The 19,616-nt window shown below is 42.2% G+C and overlaps 1 protein-coding gene across 3 annotated transcripts in view; it reads right to left on the bottom strand.

Annotated features, from left to right (window-relative positions):
* LOC147732765 (uncharacterized) overlaps positions 1-19,616 on the bottom strand; it is a 428,345-nt gene that overhangs the window by 250,646 nt on the left and 158,083 nt on the right. For all 3 annotated transcript variants that reach the window (XM_086957330.1, XM_086957328.1, XM_086957329.1), the window contains exon 3: positions 15,665-15,775. In XM_086957330.1, coding sequence (XP_086813456.1) covers positions 15,665-15,775 — 111 coding nt within the window. The remainder of the gene's footprint in view (positions 1-15,664; positions 15,776-19,616) is intronic.

The raw sequence follows: 19,616 nt of genomic DNA on the forward strand, positions 1-19,616 counted from the left end.
CAACAAATTTCTCAGACATTTCTGAAAACTAGACACCCGGGGGAGTCTCATGATGGAACCATTCCGTCATGAGCACCGAAGCGGTTAAAATAGTGGCAGGTGATTTTAACTGTACGTTTGAGCCTTTGTCCATTTCACATGAGGGGTGAGGACCAAATCTGGGGAACACCGGATCTATTCTTTTGCTCTGGTAAAAAGATTGATTGACACCGTTTCATGAAATAACGCCTCTATATATGGTAACAGCTTATGGGCTTGTAATGGGAGAACTGCCTGAGATCCAACAGGTAATCATACGTATCACCAACCATTGTGTACAAGTCTTATTGACTATATCTTGTTGGATGTACGGCTATGGCAATCCCTGGTTGATATGTCTGCAGTTCCTAGACAGGGCAGTGATCATTAAGTGCCCTAGGTAATTCTCTTAGAACTCCTTTGCATGAACCAATTAATAGAAGATTGAATCCCACTAATAATAGACATAGGTTAAAGTGGTGTTCTATGGCAAGCTCAGAGATGCTGTTGGTTAAAGTGTTTAAGATTGTGACTGCGGTGTTGGATGCCGCAGAATCCATAATAGAAAGTTCTGATGATCTAAATTCCCATTCTAGGTTGAGCAAAATTCATAACCATACGCTTTTAGCACTTAAGGACTCATTTTTGAGAGAGTCCCAGTCTATTCCAAAGATGAAGAAAGAAGCTTGTTTGTATACTAAATCCTGCAGGCTAGCTAGCGGTACCTTATTTCGTGCAATTAAATCTGGGTCTAGAGTTGACATCAGGATAACAAGGATGACTAGGGCTTTGTATAAGAGTTCGATTTCCGAAGCAAGAAGAAAGTAGGAGTAGACTCACTGTGAGTCCATGTTGAGAGCCATTAACATCAAGGATTAGCGGACCTTTTGCCGTATTGTAGCAAATAAGGATCCTGGTATATTGACCCCTCTGGATAGTAATATTTCTGCTTCTGTGTAGGTAGATCACTTTTACCAGTTATACTCAGGAGTTGTAGTCCAGGGATCGAGTCAGGCTGTTCCAAATGTCTTACTAGCTTGGGAGATGAGCCTTGTTTCAATCCCTGGTGACGAAATAGATTTAGGTAACAGGTCAGCATAGATAGCAGTCTACAATGTTTCGGTCGAAAAATCTTTCAAGAGCTATGGAATGGATTATACCCAATAAAGCCCCTGGATTAGATAAGGTACCTGGTGATCCCCTTAAATCATATTGGGATGTTTGGTGTCCTTCTTTTACAGTATTTTTTAGCACCATATTGAATGGTGCACCTATGCCTCTTACTTGAGCCAGAGCAGAGATTATCCCAATTTAAAAAAAGGGTTCAAGGGCCCTGCCCTCAAATTATAGGCCAATTAGCCGTATCGACAGCGCACAAAAGCGGTTTAGTCAGGTTATTTTGAACAGATTGGTTGAGTGGCTATCCACCATAACATGTTAACCCCTTTGCAGGAAGGTTTTATTTATTTATTTATTTTATTTATTTATTTATTGACATTTTCAAAGCGCGAACAAATACCCGCAGGCGTCTCGGCGCTAAACAAATACGCATAACTTCTGCTTGGTATTAAATGCTCCAGGAGATTTTTAGTGAAAGCTATTGATTAAAAAGCAATGTCTTTACTTTCTTGCTGGATGAGTGAAGAGCTCAGCCTGATGTCTTGAGGCAGGGTGTTCCATAATTTGGGTGCCGCAAACAAGAAGCGGCGGTCGCCCCATGGCACTGTTTTAGAACGTGGGATCACTAACTGGTTAAGGGTGGAGGAACGGAGCTGTCTGGAATGTTGATAAGGTACCAGCTGGTCCTTAAGAAAATGCGGTCCTTGATCGTTGAGTGCCTTATACACTATACAAAGTGATTTAAATTTGATCCTGTTCCGGACCGTCAACCAGTGGTGTTTTTTAATTTCGTCTGAGATGGCTGCAAATTTAGGTATTCCAGAAAGCAGACGTGCTGCTGCATTTTGTATCGCCTGTAGCTTCGTCGTGACCCTAACCTGTGCATTTAAGAATAGTCCATTACAATAATCGAGGGACGATAGGACCAAAGAACTAACCAGTGTTCTAGTGGCTGCCGTTGGGAGGAACGGACGAATTTTCCTGATCATGCGTAATTTGTAGTGGGCTATGGTTGCTACTTTATTCGTGTGATCCATGAAATTGAGGGCCTCGTCAAATGTGACTCCCAAGTTCCTAACCTTGGCTACTGGACATGGGAGTGCACCATATGTAGGTGGCCACCAAGATGAAGACCAGGCTGGTGATAAAGGTCCGAAAATAACCACCTCCGTTTTTTCGGAGTTGAGCTTCAGGCAATTTGTTGCCATTTGTTGCCATCCACTCTCCAATTCCTAGCATTCCATTTTGGAAGCGTTGAGCCACCTCGCCTCCGTCGCCTTTGATGGCCAGAACCAATTGCGTATCGTCCGCGTAAGAGGTTAGGCTCATCCCATGTGCTTTGATGACATTAGCAAGGTCCGACACGTAGATATTAAATAGGGTCGGACTAAGGGATGAGCCTTGCGGAACCCCACATGGCAACAAGAGCTTTGCCTATTGATAAGGCCCCAGGGTGACGGCCTGAGTTCTATCAGCAAGAAATGATGCAAGCAGATCTCTTGCGGTGTGGCAAATGCCCATCTTTCCGACACGGTCGACCAAGATCTTGTGGTCAACCGTGTCAAAAGCTGCTGACAAATCAAGCAGTACCAACACTGCTGTCCCGCCCTGGTCCCGAATTGCTCTAACCTCATCTGCAGCTTTAATTAAGGCAGTTTCGGTGCCATGATATTACCGGAAGCCAAATTGTGTATCGTCCAGCAATCGATGTTTCTCAATGTGCTCCGATAATTGAGAATTCATAGCCTTTTCGACGACTTTGGCTAAGAAAGGGAGGCTTGCTATTGGCCTGTAATTTTTTAATTCATTTTTATCCAGCCTTGGCTTCTTTAAAAGAGGTTTTAACAAAGTATTTTTTAGAGAATTGGGGTATGTCCCAGAGCTCAGTATGGAGTTACATACTTGTGTGATGACCGGAATGATAGAGTCCATCACTGGTGGCAGGACTGAAAAAGGACAAGGGTCGAGCACAGAACCGGTTTTAATTGTGGAGACAATCGTTCTTATGTGGTCAGTTGTCAATTCTTTAAACCTAGTAAAGGTAGGTACCGGTTGTGTGCTGGAAGGAGAGAAGTTCATCTTAGTGGAGTTAGTGGTAAAAGCTTGATAAATGTCATCCACTTTAGAGAAGAAAAAATTAGCCAGAGCATCACACAATAATTGTGATGGGGGCGGGGTAAGATCGGGAAGATTGCCTGACAATGTTTTGGTAATCTCATACAGTTGTTTGCTTGAGTTTTTAGCGTGCTCGATTTGATCTGAGTAAAATGACTTTTTTGCCTTCACAATCATTGCTTTGTAAGCAGCCAAAGATTCTTTGTAGCGGATCCTGCTCACTGTATCATACGTTTTTCTCCAATGCCTTTCCATATTCCTATTGTGTTGTTTTAACATTCTTAATTCGTCAGTATACCACGGGGCTGTCGGAGTGGATCTGTTCTTAGATATAGACTTGATGGGAACTAAAAGATTAGTGGCTTGGCCTAGCCACTCCTGGAATTGTCGTGTTGCCGTAATAGGATCGGTGGAAACGCATGGTCGGGTGCTATCCAGCTGTGTTTTTAGATCTAGCTGGTTTATGTTCTTCCAGGCTTTAAAGGAGCCTTGGCCAGAGGGAGTAACTTTCTTACTCGAGGGTGTCTTAATTATCATTTTGCTAAATATAGCATAGTGATCAGTCCACGGCATAGGTAGGATATCTGATACATGCAGACCCTCAACATTAGAGAATATCCCATCTAAGGTGTGCCCCGCCGAATGAGTTGCAGAGGCAACCAATTGTCTGAGCCCCAGTGTCTCCATATCTGTAATGAGAGCGGAGGTGTCTTTATGATTGTTTTGTTCTAAATGAAAATTCATATCCCCCAAAACCGTAAAGGACTCTTTGATGGCTAGTGATTCCAGTACCGAGCTTAAATTATCCAGAAAGCCTGTCTTAGTTCCTGGGGGTCGGTATAAAAGTACCCCCTTGAAGTTGCAGAGAGCACTAAACTTAATTGCAAACTGCAGTGCTTCACAAGAGGTGGCAGGAATGGGTAAGGTTCTGACTGCGAACCTTTCCCTTGCTATAATGACCAGCCCACCACCTCTTTTTCTCACTCTGTCCTGTCGATAGACTTTATATCCACTAGGTGTTGCAATTACTAAGTCAGGATCCGACGAATCATCAGTCCATGTTTCCGTAATAAAAAGAATGTCAAGGTTAAAATCGTTAATAAGATCTGCTATTTCCTGGCTATGTTTGCATAATGAGCGCGCATTAATAAGAGCCATGACAATGGTAGCATCTTTAGAATTAGTTTGTGGATTAGCATGTGTCATGGAGTTGCTTGTTAGTATCGCGCTGTTGCAATGTGAGCAAGGCGTGGTTACTTCATTTAGAGCTAGTGTTGGATCACGTAGTATACAGCCTGGAACAGGCCGAGGTCGAAGTTCCATCAGGGAGGTTCCAACAACTACACCGCAACCCTACCTCCCAGCAAGATGGCGGCTGAGGTGGGTCGAGTCAGGTGTGATCGGCTGGAAATCAGCTGCGCTGTGGGCAGGGAGAGCGAGTCAAGAGCCTCGGAGTGACGCCAATCTTGCGCCGAGGTGAGGGGCGATATTTAAGAAAGTACGGTTAAAATATTTACAAGTATTTAAAAAAGACGCTATTTTCTAATCAATAGCGTGCAATAACGTGCAGTAACTCCAAGTGCGTAGAAAAGCAAAAGATCCCCCGGCTTCCGCCTCAGGGGAGAAATACACGAATATAACTAGGAGTTGATTCTCACCCTTAAGTACCCTGGGATAGTGTAGGAACAGATCAGGTATTTCGATTACAATTATTATATTGGAAGTAGTTTTTTGGGGCAGAGGCAGGCGGTTTATTATCCTAATGATTTGGTTTTATATTTGGAGCAATGTGAGGGCTGCCCCATGTCTTTGCCTGGTTTAAATCCCAGCCCTCCTGCTTAAAGATGATACCTTGTTGATATACAAGTCCCCTATGGGGATTCAGATCCTTTTGGATTGTTTTTAGTATTTCTACAGGCTGCAAGGTCTTGAGATCAACCTCGGCAAGACAAAGTTCATGGTTTTTAACCCCTGTCCTACTACTCGTGCCAACGCGAGGCTCAATGGAGCAACTCTGGAAAGAGTACAGGTGTTCGAATACCTGGGAGTCACACTTGCAGAAAAGTTTGACTGGTTCAGTCATATTTGGATGTGTGGTCTGAAGCTAGAGAAGCTTTGTGGGGGTATTTTGAGGACACAGCTTTGTGGAGGTATTTTGACGGCACATCGAGCTTCCACTTTCTGGCTATTGACTACTGCTCTTGAAATGTATACAATTCAGAAATTAGGGGCTTCCTTGTATGGTGGTGAACTTTGGGGTCTCCAGGATGCCCATTCATTAGAAAAAATAGAAAACTGTTTTGCAAGGAACCTTTGCGGTCTGCCAGTAAGTACTACACTTGTTCCTTTACGTCTTGATTATGACCTTTAATGGATTAGTGATGTAGTGGGGCTGAGACCACTTTAGTTTGGACTAAGGTGGTGGGTAAACCCCGAACTTTCCTCTTTTAGTATGGCTCTTGAAGATGTTATGAGTCAATCTAGGGCTTGTAAAATTCCCTGTCTCTGGTCTCTGAAGGATTGTTTGGGTCAAATTGGGTGTTTTAATATTTTCCTACTAGAAATTTTCAAACAGCAAATGCAAAACTATTAGTCATCCTAGATTTAAACAAGTACGATGGGGTGGAAAAAGTATTGTACTTAAATATACTTCCCCTTTGCATAAAAACAGCACCTAGTCCTTTCTCTTTTAGAAAAGAAGTGAAGACCTGGCTATTCAGGTCCTGGTAACTTTTTGCTGTTCTCCGATACTTGCAGCCGGAACTGATAGCGTTTAGACAAATCTGTGTAGTTATGCGCTTTACAAATCCACATAACATAACATTTGTGGTCATCCCCCCATGATGCTGGTTCAATTTCTAAAGCAGAGTTAAAAAGCATCAATTGGCAATATACTGATAACCAAGCCATTTGCTCTGTAAGGGTCGGTTCGCTCACTGATTCTTTTTAAGGCTTTAAAATTGATTACCATATGGAATCTTATTTTAATGAAATTGAACTCCACTGGCAAAAACTTTATATGACAAATTTCGCCTAGGGACCCTTCCTCTACTTGTATTTACTGTAAAAATGTAATCATTGTACAAATGAAGGTGATAGTTTCTGTCCATTTTGTCCTCAAATTGAGCATGTTATATTTTTCTGCCCAGGTTACCGTTCAATTAGAAATAAGTGTGTTTTATCAGTTTTCCATAACCGGGGGAAAATGAATTTTAGGATTGCACTAGGGATTTTAAGAAGTAAATCCAATCATATATTGTGTTCACTGTTTCCCAATTTTCATTGTATATGTGGAGGCACAGCCAGGAAAGTCGGTTTAATTAATAGGCACTTGTTTTTTTAAATCTTAATGACTTTGATTATTTTACCATGTTTTACCCAGTATGTTGTATTTTATGCATATTTGATATGGTACAGTATGGAATTGGATTATTTTATGAACTGGAACGCTGTGCTAATTGTTTCATTCTATTAATTATATTGTATTATGTGTTATTTGTTTTTATGGCCATGTACCGAAATAAAGATTTCTGATGATGAATAGTCCTTAGTTGTCTACATTTGGACAGTATCTTGTTAAAAGTATAAAGTCTGTTTATCTTTCCCTTAATTGCTGTTAAGAAGCAGTGGCTCCTTCCTGCAGCGTTCTGACTTCTCAAAATGGTGGGCACCGGAAGAGAGCATGTAGACCGCATCAGCATCACTGCTGTTCCAAAGATACGAGTTTATTATAAGGACTAATGCCAGCTGTAAAAAAACTGGGTTACTGGTTGAGGGGAATGGAAGCCCCACTCAGGCAACAACCACAACCCTTGTCAGGGCGAACCACAAATGTCACAATATGTACCTGTGCTTAACAGTCTGGTAGCTTGACACAGAAGCAGTAAGGCTTAACTTAGGGGCAATGTGTAAAGTAATTATGTAACACGCAAGCAGTAATAAAATAAAAACATAACACAAGAAAAATTCCAAACCTATTTAGAAACATATAATACATTTTAATAAATAAAAAGGATACCAAAATAACAAGAATCCAATCAGTAGAACTGGAGATATGCAAGTTTTAAGTGAAAATCACTCCTAAAGCTCCAGTTGCAGTCATCTGGACTCTCTACACCAGGGGAAAGTCACAAGTTCAGGCCGGTCGCATTGGAGCGCAAGTCGGATACACTGACCAGGTAAGTCCCTCTGAAAAGTTACCTTTTAAATCCAGTGCAAAGAGCTCCTTTTCCATTGGAGGAGGCTGAGTGTCACGTACAGTTGTTGCTGTTGAAGAAGGAGCAAGTCAGGCATCGCGAACAGTTGTTGCTGTAGCGTGAAGAGCTGGTCAAGCATCGCGAACAGTCTTTGCTGTAGATTTACACTGGTGATCGTCCTGGGCTGTTGTTGCTCTTGTGCGAAGTGCAGGCTTCGCATTGCTGGCAGTTGCCTTGGTTGCAAAGAGCAAGATTCATGTTTATGGTTGCAAGGAGACCAACCTTCAGGATTTTCAAGTTTTCTTTATGAGGTGTACACTCTGAAGCCAACCAAGGGTCCAGGATCTGGGGAGGCACCTCTCGGAGATCATGACTCAGTCTGACATGGCTCAGCCAGGTCCAGTTGCAGCAGGTTAGCTAGGCAGTTGCAGAGAGGCCTGTAGCTCACACAGGAGGTCAGCCAACTGACCCTTGGAGACACAGTGGTAACCCTGGGATGAAGGCAAGGAAGTCCAGTCGTCCTTCTGAGACAGAAAGACAGTGCTTCAAGCAGCAGGGCAGTCCTCTGACAGCTGAGCAGTCCTCCTATATTCCCACTGGTCCAGGAATGTTCTGATCCGTGGCTCTGGAGGTCCAATTCTTTTTCCTGCAAACAGCCCTTTTGGGCGTAGGGGGTGTGTGTTGCTGCCTGTCCTACCTCTACATCGGGTCCTGGAAAGTTTTTCTTCTGTCCAGGCTCCAAACTCTCCGAGGGTTACAAAAGTTAGAGCAGACTTGTTGTCAGGTTCTTTTGTGCATGCATGAGGCAAACCTCTTTGAAGCATAAAAGGGCTTGGATATAGCCTCTTTCCAGTCAACCTGCCAGGATGCCATGTGTCCACACCTAACCCCCTTTTGTATTATTGTCTGGAAGCAAAATGCATACCCCCAAAAGCAGAGCCATTCACAGCCATGTGACCCAAGACACTGGCAGATGGTACAAATGGTTAGGCCGAGAAAATACCAACTCTCTAAAAGTGAAATTTTCAGACTTAAAATTTGATAACTTAAAATCCGACTTCACTATTGAAAACGGCATATCACGAACTTCTCCCAATCCAAAGGTAGCACTTAACAAATGCAATAATGTACCTTAGTGTTAGTCAATAGGAGAAATATGCCTTATAACAATGAAAAACGACATTAGAAGTTTCCCACTGCCAAGGCACGCATAATTAAATACACATATCATACATTTTAAATACAATAAATTAAATACAATGCAAAGTCTTCAGGGCCTACCTTACGGGTGATGTTTAAATATTAAAAAGGGAAGGTTTAAGCCTGGCAAAAAGTTTACTTTGCCAGGTCGAAATGGAATTTACAGCTTCACTGCAGTCCAGGCATGAGACATGTTTAAACAGCTCCTTTAGCAGAATGAGTGCTGCAGGCCCACTAGAAGCATTTAATTTACAGGCCCTGGGTGCGTGTAGTACCATTTACTAGGGCTTTCAAAGTATGTTAAATTATTAAATTAGATGTAGGGCAAGCACGAGCACTTTAGCACTGGTCAACAGTGGTAAAAAGCACCAAGTCGTAAAGTAAACAAAAATGAATTTAGCAAAACAGGAGGGTTAAAGGCAAAAAGTTTGGTGGAATACCAAACCAAGGACGTCAGGTCTAACAACAAACATTTTACTATTGAGTTTTCGAGTTGGAAGAAATAAAATGTATTTTAAAATGGGCACCATTCTGAGGATGCTATAACCGGCTTGTCATTTTCTCCCACTTCACTGCTTTCCACATTTTGCTTCCCCAGTCTCTGGACTCGGGGACAGTGGTAGCGTAAATCATCCAGTTTGTCTGCCTGTTCCTTATTTACCAAAGAGCAGGCCATAGACAGGGGCAATAAAATCCAATATTGTACACAGAGGATACTTTCATTACTAATCCAGCATTTGCTGCACACTTATTCTGAAGAGCGGTTGGACTGTGCTTTCCGATGTCCCTCTTTTGACGCTGCTCCACCAGTAACCAAGACATTTCATGTGCATTAACAAATACACCTTGCAGCAGCTTCAGTGTGTAATGTGAGAATGGGAGAAATTTAGGTGTGTACCAGTATGTGTTATTGAGCAGATTATATCTTTCAAATTAATCTTGTTAGCTCCAGCATATTATCTTTATGTCAGATCAATTTAAATTGTAATGGTAGTAGAGAGGCCATACGTCTGGCAGTAGGGTATACAACCAGCTTTTTTTAGAATTGTATATCATGCGATCTGCGTGCAAACATCAGTCTTCAACCTCATTTACTGGGTATCGGTCTTTTAATCCATATGGCAAACCCTTGAACTGTAGTCAAGTCAATATAAACTTTATTTCGGCAATTACTGCCATAAAAGCACAATTCCTAAACAACAACACTTCATAAAATTTCCAACTAAATTTGGGGGGATATGAATTGAGAACAAGGTGTTATACATTCTCTATATAGATCATTGCATACATTAGGCAAAGACACGTAAGGATTAGGGGGACATGTTGCATCTTATCAAAGGAGGGTAGCATATAAATTAGTTCATTAAAAAAAATTAGATAAAAGACTAAAAAAGTAATTAAAAAAGAAGATAAAACATCAATTAGTCAATTAAAATCAGGGAGAACAGTAGTTAGTAGGCAGCATCATTTCATTCCAGATCCTTAACTTTTCACTAAACGTCACAGACATATAACTTTACCCAACATGGTACAGTACAGCAACTATGCGCAGCAACATACATCACTTGACATTTCTACACAAATACCAGCAGACTGACAATATCACATGCAAGACTCACTCTGTTGGATCGGGAGACCTCAACTGGGTGCTAAAGAACCACCTATATTCCTCATATGTCCACCTTTCCTAAGGGACATGTCTGTTTGGCAAGGTTGATATATTTCCTCTGACAGAAATCTCCCCGGCCAGGAGAAACACGAGGAACATAGGCAGACAGTAAGTCTGTCCATATCGTAATATTATTGAATCAGATAATGGACTACATTATTCAGAAAAGATTCACCGTTGGTTATTTTATGAAAACTAGAATTTTGTCTGAGGATCTTTATAGTAGAAGCCAATGTGCACTGGAGGCAATACACTTTGGTGTAGAACATCGAAAACAGGCAGGCCAACAGCTCTTCAGGCATCATAGGAAGAAGCAGAGTTCTAGCGACTGTCACAAGCCCCGACTGTACTCTACTTAACACATGGGCCGTGGATAAAGATAATGACACTAAATTCTAACCCCACTTATCTAAATACCCTTAATTCTGAACCACAGACAACTAAACTTTAGTAACATTTACAGCTGAATAATAGTCAGAAAAGGCATTCAATATGCCTTGCAAATTGCACACTAAATGCAATTCTCATCAATTCACCCTTGATGTAATAAAAGTCTTAGCAAATAATATGTTAAGATTTACTATCTTAACTGGACAGCATAGTATAACATCTTTTCAGGTTTTGAAGAATAGACACTATTCACAGTAATCCTGCAAGCAACGTACTTACCTTTTTCAGACAGTATTCACAGTAACCAAAGTAATTTCTTTTTATGGAATTTCGTGAAATTCCCAGATTATTACACACAAATGTGTGTAATTATGCAAAAAGCAGTAGAAGCAGACACACTTCCCACTTATAACATTCCTTGAGATCAGCATGTAATGTGGCATGCATGATCAGTCCTTTTAAGTCAACCGGTTTCCTGATTGAGGCTATATTCAGCGTCCTACCACTCTCTGAGCATCACTTTTCGACTCAGAGGTGCCAATGGCCCCCTATCACTGTGTTCCTGGACAACTGCCTAGCACTCACTACTGCTTTGGAGAATGGCGAAGATCTGCAGATTGGGGAGCTGTCTCTTCCACCTCTCCTATCATGGTTGAAAGGCTACCGTGATTTCTTGGCCCCCCTCGCATCTCAGGCGGAGGTGGGTTTTGCTTCAGCGCATGTCTCTAAGATGGCGACTGGGGCCAGCCATGACTACCGCCGCGGAGGACTCCTGAGGTACTGGGGCACTCCCAAACTGAGCTGGTGGGACGTTCCACGGGATCAAGTATCTCTCCTGATCTAAAATCATTGGTCATCGCCCTTTTCTGGATCAGCCCTCATCGGAGCCCGCTCCTGCTTACCCTCCATGACACTTGACTCTGAGATCTTTCCATCGGCAGCAGAGACCTAGACATTTTGACTGACACCCTGTGGAGCTACCTCGCAAGCTAAAGGGGAGATGGGCTATGGATTTCCCTCCTTGAACTTCACCTACCCAGCCAGTCTTTGGGCACACTCTCCTGTGTCTCTCTACTGGACCTTTCTCCTTCTCCCCTTCACCATACCCCCTATCCCCTCCTCTCTACTCTTCTCCTCTTTCCTGCTATTGACTTTTGCCATCACACATCCTTACTCATAGTTCCCACCCGGTCTACCCACTGGACTTTCTTCTGTGAACTTTTACCTCGTCAGTTGAGACCTAGCTATCTGACTGATGCCTGATGGTGCTACCTGTTTCGCTATTGGGGTGATGGGCTGTGGATTCCCTCCTCGGACTTCACCTACCCAGTCGGTCTTTGAGCAGACTTCCTTTCGTATCTCCTGCCATGTTTTCGTCTCTCCTGCCGTCTTTTCCCTCATCCACCCCCTTCACACTTCCCCCTCCCCATCCTCTCTATTTGTCTCACCTTTCTTTCCACTCCCAATTTGTTGCTTAATTTCTTACATAATGTGTATTTGTGTTCATTCCCTTAACATTGTGTAGCCTAATGTAAAGTGCTCTGATACTCACAGGTCTAGACAGCACTATATATAACTCATGAATAACGTTCCTCTGAACTTCTGTTGGACGTTCGACGATGCCCCTTGGGCGTCAAAACTGTTTGTATTCACCTCGATGCACGAGCAACCTTGGCCGATGGCCGGTGGAGCTGTCACATGCAGCTAAAGAGGAGCCTGGCCCTGGTTTCACCCCCTCGTCCGTCACTTACCCAGTCGGACATCTGACATTGTTTTCCTCGTTTCTCTAGTTGTGTATTCCCTTCCTCCCCCTCCTGGCATTTTAGGCATAAGATTCCGATGCCTACCAGGATCGTGCACATTTAATCCCCGCTTCCCAGTCTTGAAAAGACAAAATAATTGTTTGTCATGGTATATATTGTGCACTTATTCACTGTTTCACTATGCACAAATGTCACTGAATTGTATTTGATATATAAATTGATTTCATTTTTTGATATAAACTGACAGCTCGGTACAGAATGACGTAATTCTGATAAAAAATTGAGCAATATTTCATGGTTTTGGGGTTTTTTGTTCTTGTGTGTGTTGAGAGTATAATTGGATGCATTACATGTACTGTACTTTGGAAATAATTGCAGGTCCACCCGACAGAACCATTTTTTCTTGAAATATGTGACTTAAATACAGCCTGAAAAAATAGTGTCCTATCATCATCATCATCAAAATTACTTTATTCGATTAATACAAGTTAATCATATAAGTATGTATAAATCACTGTTAAAAATGTTAAAAGAAGCAATTCATCAGTATCAGTCAATAAATGATTTCCTGGATTTGAGACACATACATAAAAAAGAGGCAACACTGTAACAGGTTAGCGAATCAGGCAGCATACATAAAAAATACAGGGCCAAACGACATTGTCTAAAATTGTGCTTACGTAAAAGCGGAATTAAAAACCTTTTCCGTTGGTTACAATAAAATTTACAGAAAAAAAGATGTGCAAATCAGACTGTCGTGAAGTGTCATCACATGGGCAACACAGGAGATCATTCGAAGGAAAGATACCAGCAGGGTGGCCCAACATGCAAGAGATATAATTGGGCCGAAACCTTAGTAAAATAAACTTGTGCCGTGAGATTGTTACATAGTCCAGATAGGGGGATATCCCCTCAACCTGCAATGGCCCTTCAATATATTCTCTAACAGTAGGTTTATTACGCTGTACATTCAATCTCCCTTCTTTAGCAGCAATCCTAAAACAGGTCTTTAGTACTTACTTGTTTCGAGACAGAGCCACATTTTTCTGGCGATTCAAATAAGCTACCTAAATCAAGAGTGTATAAAGTATCTTTCACATACTTTAGCAATAAAATGTTCTCCTGGTAGTCATGGATAGGCAATCTTGTATTATTTGTTGGGTCAATGACACTGTGTCTCTACGCCAAACGAAGTGCCATAAGAGGATGGGAGTAATATTAATCCAATAAATGATATAAGGGATGCTTAGTTCTTCATGTATATTTAAATTGGGACAACAGGTGGGGAGATTCATCATTGATTTCCAAAACAAATCCTCTATTCTTTGGATCCTCTTTGCGTCAACATGGCCCCACACCCCTGCACCATACGTGGCTACTGCCCCTGATTTATCCCATAGACCTTTCTTAAAATGTCTGGGTTTCTTGTTCCCAGCTTATTTGAGAATGAGCGAATAGCATTAGTGTTCTTTTCTAACATAATCCCATGGTTCTCTACCATACTCCTCCAAGATGCCTTGTAGTCGAAAGTGATTCCTAGGTATGGGAAAGTCTCAGTCTGTGCCACTTTACGATTTGAGATAAAAAAAGGATGGTGGTTTAGTCAGTTTTTGCCCTGCAATTAAAACAAATGACTTGGATTCATTTGTACGGAGATCCAAACCTTTCATAAAATCCACATAAGTGTTCAACATTGACTGTAGGGTTCTTCCCGTTCGTGCAATTAAAACTGCATCGTCTGCATATAATAAAATTGGGATGTGCAACTTTCTCATTATGGGCACATCTATCGCTGTTTCTAGTATTTTAGACTCCACCCCATTAGTATACAGCGAAAATACAAAAGGTGCAAGAACGCACCCTTGGCTAACTCCTCTCGTTACTGGAAACCACCTAGTGCTTTCTCCCTGTGACGCATACCTAACACATGCTTCAGCCCTTGAGTACAATTGTCTAATAAAGGTAATCACTGCTTGGTCTATCCCCATTTCCCTCATAATTCTTCAAAGCCGTTAGGGAAATACACAATCAAAGGCCGCACTGAGGTCAATAAAGGCCAGGTATAAATTGCCTTGCTTTGCCCGAGTATACTTTGCTATAAGCAGGCTCAAATTCAGGAATTGATCTTGTGTACCTCTCCCTTTTTGAAACCCATATTATGCAGGGATCAGGATATTATTTGTCGATGCCCATGTCTCCAATCTATTTAATAGCACTCTGCCCATTAATGTTGCTGTGCTATCTAGAAGGGAAATAGGTCTGTAATTCCTGGGGTCTTGCTTGTCACCTTTTTTTAAAAATTTGAACTAAAATGGCTTTAAGCCAGGAGGCGGGAGGTCCCTCTCTTGCTATTGCATTAAAGGTGTTAGTGAGCAGCAGACTCCAAAGGTCAGGGCAGTCTGTGAAAAAATCTATTGGAGCACCATCGAAGCCGGGCGCCTTATTGATGGAACTTTGATCCAGGGTTATACGTACCTCCCAGTTGTCAAAAGCGAGGGTATTAATAGAAGATGAAACAGACTCTGCATCCATAGGCCCTGGGCTCGCTGGAGGTACATTAGAGATGTTAGTGAAGTGCGCCACCCAACAGTCTTCCTCCACAAACGTATCCAAACTAGGCTCCGCATTAGATTTTAAAAATGGGGTATTAATCGTTCGCCAAAAATCCCTTACATTATTTGTGACAGATACAGCCAATAATTTCTCTCAGGCTTCTACTTTCAGATTCTTTAATCTATTCTTCCTTGCCATCAAATAACTTATACTGTCCTATCATTTACAAAAATTCTGCCCTACTGTAATTAGTATTAGAACATCTACACCCAATGGAGCTATATTGTTGTAAACCATATTTAGGTCACAATATTTATGTCAGATTATATTTTGGTTATCAATACTCTGACACATAATCCACTGGTGCAGAGGAGTTGCACCAATTTAGAATAGCATTGAGAAAATGAATAGAGATACTTTCCTCACATTGGAAACAAGGCTACTTATCTGGAGTGCAGAAGGAACATCACGAAAGACATGAGCTATGTACATACAAAAAGGGAAATTGTATTCTTACAATTTCAGCCCGTAACAATGTGCCAAGCACCAACATTTTCTTTTCAAAACAACGTGATGGGTGAAAAGAATGCAAAATATATTTTCTTATATGTTCAACCAACGCCCTAGTCAATTTAACTTACCTGACAAACAATTTATTCTGTCCTTCATGTACACATCTTGAATATCCTTTGAGGATATGTGTTTCTTTTGTTTAGGTTTTAACGAAAAGATGGAGGTTGCAATTACAGGTCCTATTATGACAAGAAAACTGGTCTTAATACAAGTTATTCAACGGTGGTATGAACATCATTTACTGCATTGACAATTAATTGTTTTCAAGAAACAAATACAACACCGAAGTAAATTAAAGAATGATAATGCCAATTGTCTCTATAATGGCAATATATTAAAGCTCTGCAATTCTGAGATGGGGTTCTGATGGTCCAGTCTCTAGAACTGCAGAAGGAGCAGCCACAGAAGTCACAAAATATATTTTATGAACAGAAGGTTTCAACAAGGTGTGCTACTATTACATCGGAGGGGCATTTTACATAAGGAAGTACATTGGGAGCAAGTACTTCACATCCAGGTAAGTACATAACATTAGTGTGCATCCTCACACAGCACCTGGGGCACCAACTAGACACAAGGGCAATTCAAGGATCTACAGTCAACTCTAATTATTTGAGTATTTGCTGAGGAAATGCGTTCACCAGGTTACATGTTATTGCATTAGCCAAACTATCACAAATCCTAAAAGATTCCAAAGAACTGCAGGCCCCACTAAAGCCTTACTTATGCAAACAATTGGAGGAGTATGGCAGAAAATGGTACATGACCCTTAAGAAGTATTAATTTGACCTTAATATGTTACAACTGAAGAGACTGCAATGAAGGAAGATCTGTTAAGTATTATTAGAGCAACGAAGGACGTATTTACGGTCACATGTACTCAAATATTTTGCTGTCAGTAACCCGAGATTCATACAGTCACAGGGCTTGCAATCACAAAATGTGAATGAACCATGTACTGAACCCCTTGTACGATATGGAAAGAAAAGCCATTTTGTATCGCAAAAGAAGTTGTGTGACTCACTGTAAATCGCAATTAGCAAAAGGAATGAAATGGGCATCCCTTACTAATTGCGATTCACAATATTATGCATGAATGGTTAGAGACCACAACTGCAGTTGCAAACCACTGAAAAATTACTGACTATTCTAAAGATGTGGTAACTCATTTATCAAAGGGGACGCTGTCCCCATTGCACGGTCTCCATTTCATAAATTGATTTGACAGCCTCAAGGGGATTAAGTTAAGATGGGAAACATTATTATTTTTTTAACAGCACTGGCTTCTTGAAAACACAGTCTGTTTAAAGGAATATGTTACCCTGTAAGCCTGTAAGCACCTGTTCGTGGCATGTAGTGCTGTAGATTAACATGCTCTGCATACACCCACCAACTAGTGTTGGGTCAGCAGTTGTGCAAATTGTTTTTCTTCGAAGAAGTCTTTCGAGTCACAAGGTCAAGTGACTGCTCCTCTCCATGATATTGTGCATGGGAATCGCCTCCATTGTTAGATTAATTTCCCGCAGGCAGGTGAGAAAGGAGTGTAAAATAATGAGATAACTATACTAAATGTAAATGTATAATGTAACTGCGACGGCCACAGGCGTCCGGGGAGGAGGGGGTGCATGGGAATCTACAGCACTATATGCCATGAACCGATGCTTACAGGGTAAGTAACAGTCTGTTGAATGGTATATGTGGCTGTGGATACACATGCTCTGCAGCAACTGTAAAGCATTCCCTCATCAAAAGCTGTGGCTAGCTTGTGGGTGTTGCAGCGGTTTGAAAAAGGGTATGTAGCACTGCCTGCCCTACATTGGTTTGTTGCAGTCCTAAAATACCCATAAATAGTGTTTGGTGAAGGTGTGGTGTGGACCATGTAACTTCTTACAAATGTCGGCTATGGGGATGTTTCCTAGAAAGGCCATGGTTGATCCCATTTTGCAAGTGGAGTGTGCTCTGGGAGAAACGTATGGCCTTAAGGTAGCAAGTTTAAAAACATTTGACTATCCGTCTGGCTATGCCGGATTTGGATATTGGGTTGTCTTTATGAGGTGATAAAAAGGCAAAAAAGAGTTGTTTAGATTTTCTGAAAGTTTTTGTCTTATCTATGTAGAATGATTGTATGTCGGAATTACGCAAGTGTTTAGAACGCATGCCTTTTTTAACACCCTCAGTACGAACATGTCGTAACGACGAGTTTCTTTTGCAAGTCATTATAATGACTTGCCCTGGGCAGGCACTGGACTTTGGATTAGTAGAATTTACTAATCCAACTCCAGTCTGTGCATTTTAAATCCAACACCTCTGCACCAATGCACTCCCACTAAAGCAAGTTGAGTGCTAAATGAATGTGTGTTAATGACACGTTTGTATGCGTTTGAAAGTAAGCTTATTGTACAGTTAAAGCCTGGGGCTCACTAACACGCCTGAATGAAGAAATGACCACTAATTATGCCACTTTACAAGAAAGAACCTGAAGGAGGCAGAAGAGTCAGGGTTCAAATGGGGGAAATCATAAGTCTGGTGAGCACAATGTTAAGATTCCTTGAGGATGAAGGAGGAACCCTTGGTGGAATAACTCGTTTGAGGCCTTTTGTACATGAAGTAGGTAGCAGACAACGTTATGCACCATTTAGAGGACCAATTTGTTTGGATTGAAAGAAGCAAGCAAATTGCTTCCATTTCGCTGCATTACAGGCTCTAGTGGGAGGCCTGCACGCATCCTTGACAATATCCATACATTGTGATGGTAAGTCAAGGTAGCCAAACTATGACCTCAGGAGCCAAATTGCTTGGTTGTTAGTTTAGGTCTAGGTGCCCGATTTGTCCCTGATTTTGAGGGAAAAGATCCGGCCTGTTGGGTAGCTTCTCTTGTGGAACTACCGAGAGTTCTAGGAGTGTTGCTAACCAAGGTTGACGCGCCCATGTGAGAGCTGCCAGGATCATTGTAAGAGAAGTTTGCCTGAGCTTCCGAACCAGGAAGGGAAAAAGTGGGAGAAGAGGAAAAGATGAGGCAAATATCTCTGACAAATTCATCCACTGTGCATTGCCTTTCGATCATGGGTGTTTGGTACCTGGAGGAGAAGTTTGGGCATTTTGCATTTCCCGATATGGCAAAAAGGTCGATCTGAGAGAACCCCCACTTTTGGAAATATGGAAAGAGGAATTGTGGGCGGAGTTCCTATTCGTGGACTTATTGCTGCATCCTGCTGAGCAGGTCTGCAAAGCCGTTCTTTTTCACGGAAGGTATAGCACCAACAGGTAAATGTTGCAATGTAGAGCCTACTTTGATATGGTATGAGCCAGGTGTGATAGTTGTGAAGACCGCCCCAACCCCCCTGTTTTTGTAGGTAATACATGGCTGTCATATTCAATCAATCAATAAATAATCTGTAAAGCGCACTACTTACCCACTAGAGTTTCAAGGCACTGAGGGTGGGGAGTGGGGGCCGTGGGGGGGTGCTGTTGCTACTGGTCGAACAGCCAGGTCTTGAGTCGTCTCCTGAAGGTTGGAAGGGCTTAGTTTGTTGTAGGTTGAGGGGTAGGGTGTTCCAGGTCTTGGCGGCGTGGTGGGAGAAGGATCTGCCTCTTGCTGTGGTTCTACGGCTGCGTGGGACGGTGGCCAGGGAAAGGTCTGCGGAGGAAGATTCCTCTTTGGTACGTAGAAGGAGAGTCGACTGTGGAGATAGGTCGGGCCGGTCTCGTGGAGTGCCTTGTGTGCGTGGATCAGGAGCTTGAAGGCGATTCTTTTACCGACGAGGAGCCAGAGCAGGTTCCTCAGGTGGGGGGTGATGTGGTCGCGGCGCGGGACGTCGAGGATCAGGCGTGCAGAGGCATTCTGAATTCTCTGCAGTCTGTTGATGAGCTTGGTCGGGGCTCCTGCGTTGAGGGCGTTTCCTTAGTTGAGTCTGCTGCTGACTAAGGCCTGGGTGACTGTTTTCCTTGTGTCTGTCGAGATCCATCTGTAGATCTTGTGAAGCATACGGAGGGTGTTGAAGCAGGTGGAGGAGACAGCGT

The sequence above is a fragment of the Lissotriton vulgaris genome, chromosome 2_1, assembly GCF_964263255.1.
Source record: "Lissotriton vulgaris chromosome 2_1, aLisVul1.2, whole genome shotgun sequence".
NCBI classification, from domain to species: Eukaryota; Metazoa; Chordata; class Amphibia; order Caudata; family Salamandridae; genus Lissotriton; species Lissotriton vulgaris.